The sequence below is a fragment of the Morone saxatilis genome, unplaced genomic scaffold (assembly GCF_004916995.1).
Source record: "Morone saxatilis isolate NCDOM2014 unplaced genomic scaffold, NCSU_SB_2.0 Contig23, whole genome shotgun sequence".
NCBI lineage: Eukaryota > Metazoa > Chordata > Actinopteri > Moronidae > Morone > Morone saxatilis.
In genome coordinates this window covers 15,128,478-15,136,399 of record NW_023339796.1, presented here as the reverse complement: position 1 = coordinate 15,136,399, position 7,922 = coordinate 15,128,478, and the positions used below count along the sequence as shown (strand labels likewise).

General features: G+C 41.0%; 1 protein-coding gene across 1 annotated transcript in view; it reads right to left on the bottom strand.

Annotated features, from left to right (window-relative positions):
* epha4b (eph receptor A4b) overlaps positions 1–7,922 on the bottom strand; it is a gene marked incomplete in the record, with an annotated part of 89,963 nt that overhangs the window by 70,987 nt on the left and 11,054 nt on the right. The window contains 1 exon segment of the mRNA XM_035671125.1: positions 376–440. Coding sequence (XP_035527018.1) covers positions 376–440 — 65 coding nt within the window.

Genomic DNA, 7,922 nt, shown 5'->3' with positions numbered 1-7,922 from the left:
ACAGACACACGCACACACACGCAAATAATGTCAACACGTACACAACATCCTCCTTTTATGTAAGAATATTTACCCCTCCACCCCATCCCTTCACTCCATCCCAAAAATCGCAACCCATAATAAATGGAGGCTCCAGTGCCACAGCGTTTGCAGTGCAGCGGAAATAATTTGTAAATTCCCCCTGCAGACTCCCGATTTAGCAAGGAGCGCTCAAGAACCCAGGGCTCTCTAAAACACATACTCCAGTGCTGCTGCTCCTAACTCCGAGTCCTTGCTCCTTCCCAACACAACCCACTAGTTGTTCTTTTGGTGCCAGCTCCGGCATAAAGTGAGGTTGATTTTTGTTTGTGTGTGTTTTGTCCTGCATATACTCACCCCCTCATTAGGGTAAGCCTCCCAGCCCAGGTCGGCCAAAGCTGACATGGAATCCAGCAACGTAACTGCAAGAACACAGAGGAGAGAGAAAAAGGATGTTAACACACACACATACTGAAATAAAAGTGGCATTAACCCTCATTTCATTAAGATAATGATAATGTTTTCCATGTACAGCGTGGAGCGATATTATCTTGCAAGCATCACATAATGTCATATTGTTCCCTAAACCTATATAAAAACTTGTATACTCATACAAGGGCGTCTTTTGTTGTGTTGGAGTACAACGGCAGTGGAATCACAAGCAGCATAAACCTATAATTTCAACTTTAAGATTACTGTGGTTGTGCTGCAGCTGTTATGGTTCAAGGGGACATAAAGTCAGTCAGTGACACAGCATCAAGATACAGAGGCAAGAGTATATTTTGTACAGTTGTACATTTACATTTTAGACACTGAAGTGACACTCTACCCAAAGAGTATCAATTGCTCGCCTGAGGGTTTGAAAAATGACTTTTGATGCTTGTGTTCTTTAAGGAGGAAGGAGATCAAGTTGTATTCAGAGTGGTTACAATGACATATTCCTGTCACATAAAATGTATCAAAAATGTTTCGAATTTCCTCCAGCCACACAATCAGCATAATCTTCTACTTCGCTGTTCATCTGTATGCTCAGTATATTGCAACCAGTCACATTTTTTAAAATAAATGGCTAAATACTCTGCTTTTGTCTTAATAATCATCACCCTGTTAAACCCATGAGTAGGAACCTATGGTAGTTTACACAAATTAGAGCGTCAGCCTCCAGCTCTTATAATGGTTGGAATCGCTTTACAGGTTTAACATTTTTTTTTAATTCAAGTGGCCAATTCACCCGAATTACAAAAATATCACCCACATTTCATCCAGGCGGATGATGGGTGAACAGACTCACCAACAAGCAGATACAGGTTAGCTTCCCTGGCTAGCATTCACAAGTTGTCTGTGTATATATGCAGCTCGCAGTAAAAAAAGAAAGGAAAAAAAAGTTAGCCGGTCTCTGTGAGTGTTTCTCCTGCACCTTCTATGATATGTAATGTTAACCACCTGTTGCGTGGGTGCACGGACACTGATGAGTTTTAGCCAGTTGGTATTGAAATTTGGTACCAAATGACAAGCCATTTTTTAACACTTGGTAATATTGACGCAATTCGGTCAGTGCCATAAAAGTATCGAAGCTCAGTACCCAGCCCTAATAGAAACATGGCAGTACAACATGGCGGAGTCCTTTGAAGGCGATCCGTAGTGTCTATAGATATAAAAGAGTCATTCTATGGTAACAAAAACATAACGATTCCTCAGGTGATTATATTCTAATTAAAACATACCTATACATATTATATTCCATTTCTACCAATAGACCCTCCTAAATGTTACACACTGGACCTTTATATATGTGTTTTTGTCATTTGGGTTAACCAACCCTTTCAACAAGCAAGCAAACATTTTATCAACAACTTCCACATGTACAAAGCGTTTAATACAATAAAAGTGTCATTTAACCAGAAAAATGTTGAACAAAAGGAGGATGAATGTACATTTGACACTGAACTGTTTCCTGTGTGTGATCTCTGTGTGACAGGAGGAGGTGGAGGGAGGATGCAGGAAGGTGAGAATGAAAAGTCTAGAGAGGAAAGTTGACCAGTGGGAGGCATAATAAAAACCTGCTCAGATTCTGGAGCAAGGTTCTCCACCTGTGTGTGTCACTTGTCAGTGTGTGTGTGCATGTGTGTGTGTGCTTGTTAAGAGCTTGGCATAGTCGGTTCCTAATCAAGCCTTCAACACCGCTGACCATCAATATTTAATCAGTATCCATCTGCAGAGACTGCTGCTTCTCTCTTTCTTCTCTCTCTCAATCACACACATTGTGGCTCTCTCAGGTTATCCTCCTTCTATCGAAATCTTTGAACCTATACTTCCAATCCACAGATCCCAGATCAGAGGGGTGAGTCGCTGACCTGACGCAATTTAAACCAGCTGCATCACTTTAAAGCAGCCCGCTTTCATATTCCCTCCACTTTTTATAAGCAGTGACCTGGAAAAACTATTCCAAAGTAAAACAGAGTTTGCCCTCCTGAATGCAAATGAGACTAATCACTCAATTTAAAAGTGCCTGTTTACAAGCTCCTCTGTGTATCCCTACTGCCTGTAGGTATAACAAAGGGACTGTAAAATTGGTCCAACCTCCTCTTTTCCTATCTTTCCCTCTCTTTCTCCTCTTCTCGCACTCATGCTGTTCGTCAGCCGTTACCGAATCCCGGCCGTTCTCCTCAGCTCAGCACACCATGACAGCAGGGAGGCATGTCATGCTGTATTAGTGAGTGTACGCGGTGCACGTGTAACAGCACACATATCTGCGTGCGTCTGCGAGGGAAGAACAGCAACCGAGAAAATAGTGCACACGGCATAATGAAGCAGAAAGAGAGCGAGGCAGATTAAATGAGAGGGATGAGACATGAATAGTGGAGGAGAGGTGCTGAGCTGCAAAAGGTCAGAGGCAGCCTCCAGCCCATGTGTGTGTTCACAGAGACTAAAGACCATTTAGACTGCTTTCCTCAGTTCATGGGCAATTGAGTGGCGTACAAAAATAGGACATAATAGCATAATAATATGTGATTTCAGGAGCAAACGGAGAGGAGCACACACACATTCACACACACACACACACACACACACTCCCTGTACTACCTATCAACAAGGTTTGTCAAATTTGTCAAATTCGGGTTTCACATACAGTCAATTATTTCAACGATATTCTCTGTGACTCACTCACTGTAAAACCCTTTCATGAGTATAACTGGGTGCAACCTTGATAAATTAAAGGGTCAGTTTACCCAAAATTACAAAAACACATTTCCCTACTTACCTTCACTGGTTTCTAGGTTTACAGGTAGTTTTGAATTTTTTGTGCCTTAAAACTTTAAAACAATTCGACTGAAATTCAGTATCTGTGTCTTTCTAGAAATAACTACTCTGGATAATACACAGGCCTTACTGTGATCACTTTTCATTGGAATGACTTTCTGCCAAATAAAGTATCCCTTTTAAAACTATCAATATTGTGTGCTGTTGAGTAATCTGTTGGGAAAATTACTGGCATCTGCATCAGTTTTTATTCGCTCCAAACAGCCAATTTACTAAATGTACATATGTTAGCTGTTAGCTAACTAGCACCCAGCATGTGTGTCTGTGTATGTCCTGATCTGATCTAAAAAATCACAGCAGTCTGTGTCATTTTCCTCCATATTTCCTGGAGTTGTCTCCTTTTTTCTCTTTTCTTTGAATGTTTGGGATTCAATAAACCACTGGAATATGCACACATTTTGCAATTTATAATTCCTACACCTCAGGTTATGTCCTGAAAGACATTTGCTGCTGTTTTTTTTAAAGGACTAGCTCAACACTTTGGGAAATATGATTATTTGTTTTCTGTCTGACAGAATCAATGGAAGCAGGAGTAAACATTTAGCCTAGCTCTATATAGAGTTAAAAAATCTGCTCTCCAGCACATTTAAAGCTCACTAACACATTATATTGTTTGTTTAGTTTGTACACACACAGAAATATAAAAATACCTTTTGGTTATAAGGCTACTTACAAAACACACATAGATACAAAAGAGTGGTATCGATCTTCTCACCAAGAGAACTAACTCTCCAGAAAACACCATTAAATTACCATCACTATTAAATCACTGTTGGGGTCGAAATTTCAGAGACATCTAAAAAACTGGGAAAAACAATCCTTTAAGATCCTTTTCTTGTGTCTGGAGTTGCTCATCATGTTGAAACTTTAAATACTGTCTAGTAAGCTAATGTGTTACTAAGGCCATTACATATTCTAAAGCCATTTTGCAGCCCACTGGGAAAACACACACATACATAAACCTACACATCGACACTTTTTCTCCTCTCCTCACACCTCCTGTCAATACCACTTATCACTTGTAATCAATGACTGGACTCATCAATTATGTATTAGCTATAGCTTCCTGTCTGCTGACACAGCCAGTATGCATATATACCTGTGTGTGTGTGTGTGTGTGTGTGTGTGTGTGTACCTGTGTTTGTGTTTCAAAGATGAGGAGAAAACAAAGAAATTATGAAAAACAGTTTTCCTCCCCAAACAAAAATGAAGCCCTCTATCCATCTATATCCATCCTATAAATGCTCTCACCCTGTCTCGGTCTTCCCTCTCACCAGGGAATTGGCTAAATTGTGTGTGTGTGAAATCTAAGCCTGGGCCAGGCCTGCTTTGGTCTGGAATAAAAACACCAAGCTCATCACTCAGTCACTCAGGCCAGGCTCATGTTCGATCTAATGACCAGTCTCGCTCTCTCTCTCTCTCTTTCTCTCTCTTTCTCTCTCTTTCACTCACACACACACACACACACACACACACTCACACACACACAATCTTCATGTTGATGAGCTGCTAAACATGACATTTCATACCCACAGTGGAGCACCTTCCAAATTTGAGCACTTAGTGAAAACACAGAAACAAAATGTATCTGCTATCATGGCTTTCCTCAGCATTTGTACCTGAAAATACCACTTCCACACAAACAAATTCCCTAAGGGACACACACACACACACGTCTAATTTTTCCCAAGCTTTTCTTCACAGGGCATAAATGCAGAAATCCATACACCATACACATGTGACCTGATTACTGTGAGAGTTGTTCGGTTACAGAGAGACATGCTGTCTTATTGATTTTCAGCACCAAACTGTGAGGTTTACATTCTGAGAGTGAAAGATGAGGAGGAGGTGGAGGGTGTAAATTTGTTGCTCAGAAATCAGTGTACAAATGCAGTAAAATTCTGAAATCGCAGCACTTATAGAACCGTGTGCGGAAAATAAAAAACATTTTCAATCTCTTTGTCTCTCCATCTCCGTCTGTGTCTGACTTATTTTTCTTCTCACTCCTGTTTCCTCCCTCTGGGGTGTCTCTCTCTGTCTGTCTTCCTCTCTTTTTTTCTTGCTTCTTTCTTGTTTGTTTATGTCTCTCTGCCACTCTCTCTCTCTCTCTCTGCCACTCTCTGAATCACACCAAAACAAACCAAGGCCAAAAATACTGCAGTCTTGCATTGTTCCTCCAACTAATTACAAGGCAATGCATGCTCAACCTTCATTTATTAGCAACAAAAATAACACCAAGATAGAGAATCACAGCACTCATTTGGAAAACATGGTGAGACAAAAGTGAGTTAATTAGGACATGAAGAAAAAAAAGAAATGGAGAAAAAAGTAAATGAAACAAAAGGCACTCATCAAAACTATCCCTTCTTTTGACTGTGCAGCATGAAAAGGGCATGTCAACGAATGAAGGGTTGTGGGGGGAGAAAAAAAAAAACTAGTTTTGACTGATTTCAACATTTTGACAGTTTTGACTGGCTGATCATCCTCTGCTAAATAGGCAAGTTGTTTTTTTTATGGCTCATGATTTTCAAAGAGTGACAATATGAAAAGTGAGCATGTCATTAATGAAGGCTGTATTAACAAGAAAACGGCAGACAAGAATCTCATCTTCCCCTCCCTAACAAGCAGCAGTTAATTTGACTGGCTATCTCCCCAATTTAATCTCCATTTGCTTGTATCTTCACTCATTTCTATACGTCTCATAATTGATTAGTTGGACTAATGGTACATGGGTCTATGTTTTTTAGATGTTAATCTGAATGAAACCGAATACATAATTCATAACATCACATGGAATTGCACATGAAAATGATGTGCGTGGAGCGTTTGAAAAAGAGGGGGGAAATGCCTGCATATGAATGTGAGCTAAAAGTGCCAGTGCGTTCGCTAGTGTGACCATTCCCTCTATCAATTATTCAAACTGACAAATGGCCACAGGCCGCCTGGTGTTTTGGCCAATTACAAACGGGCATACTGCGGGGCTAAACAGGGCCAGTTTTTGCCTCGGGCATTTCTCCTGACGCCTCTCACACAGTGTGACAAGTCAGGACCCAAAGCAGAGTCATCGCCACAGGTGGGGTTGCCGCCTGAAGTCGACCAAAACAAACAATCCCCAAATGTCAAAAGTAGTGTGTGTGTTTGTATGTGTGTGTGTCTATGTGTGCTACACACATGAACAAAACAGCCTCCATATTCTGTGTGTCTGTATGTGCATGTGTTTGTGTGTCACGCTGCGGTGCTAAGAAAAGAAAAACTATGGGGCATTTCCAGGTGATTTCTACTGGGTGTGTGTGTATGTGTGTGTCTACCATGCTGGTGTTATGACAGACAGAAGTGTTCTTTCTTCTTTTCTTTCATAACTGATATTTTGTCATACCCATGACATTTTCATGAGCATACCTCAAGGCTTGTATTTATGTTACAGAGCATCTGTCTTTGTATGGGTAACAGACCATAGGCGCATTGACATTTTAATACAAATAACAAAACACACTGGGCAAAGAGCTCAAGTTTCAGTCCAGGAAAGGGAAGAAAAATATGCCTTTTCTTGAGCAATATAGTCCGCGGTCTAATATGATTGGCGGTCACGTTTGAAGCTGTTGTAAAAAAGTCCAATAAATGTGCATTTGACAGCCAATAATAGTTTATTTTAATATTAATGCATCTAGCAGAAATCATCTCTTATGCCAGTACTATCAACTATACTGCTCTGATGCTCTGCGGACAATAATCAGTTCCATACAAATAATTACAGATCAAAAATAAAAGATTATGTTCTTTTTTATATTACACCGCATTACCTTTGTTACTTTTGTTTTAATAAGAGCTTGTAACACAAGAGGCGTCGCATGAAATTTATTTTAAGCCTGTTCTCATGGTTTCATTTTGATGTAAACTCTTTACCAAGCTGAAAAAAAAAAAGCCTCTCTCCCAGCGTCTTCACGTCAATCTGCATTAAGCACTTCTTTCCAGCCCACCAGCTTCGGTCAGGTTTCGCAGTTGCTCCCTTCTATCCATAACGCATGATTTTGCAAATGAGGGGGGGAGGGGGTGGGATAAGATTCACTGTCTCATTTGCATAAAGACCCCTTCTGGGCGGTGTCATTCTCAGCACCTCGGACCCTGCGAAGGGGAAGAAGAAGGGGGAGAGAGAAGACAGAGAGTGGCTGAGGAGAAGGGGGGAGGAATGAGAGATGGGAAGAAGAAAGAGAGGAATCCAATCAGTCGTTCTGTGCAAGGCGTGGGAGTGGAAAGCGTCGCCTGTCATGAATCACTCACATTCGGCATCACAATGGAGTGATAGGTCCAAAACACTTGCCCTACTGATCAGTATTGATTTCTGTCTCCTCACTGTGTGTGTGTGTGTGTGTGTTGTGTGTGTGGTGTTGTGGTGTGTCTCAGGTTTGGCAAAATGAAATTTTTGATCTTGTGTGGGTGTGTAGATGAGAGAGAGAGTAGGAAGAGATGAGTGAGAGAGTAGGCGGGGAGGAGCGCGTGTGAATGATTTTCTTCCCTCTCCGTCAAGTGCTGTGGTGATTGTTTTAATTGGCTAGTATTACTCCACCTCGTGTATGGCGCACTAA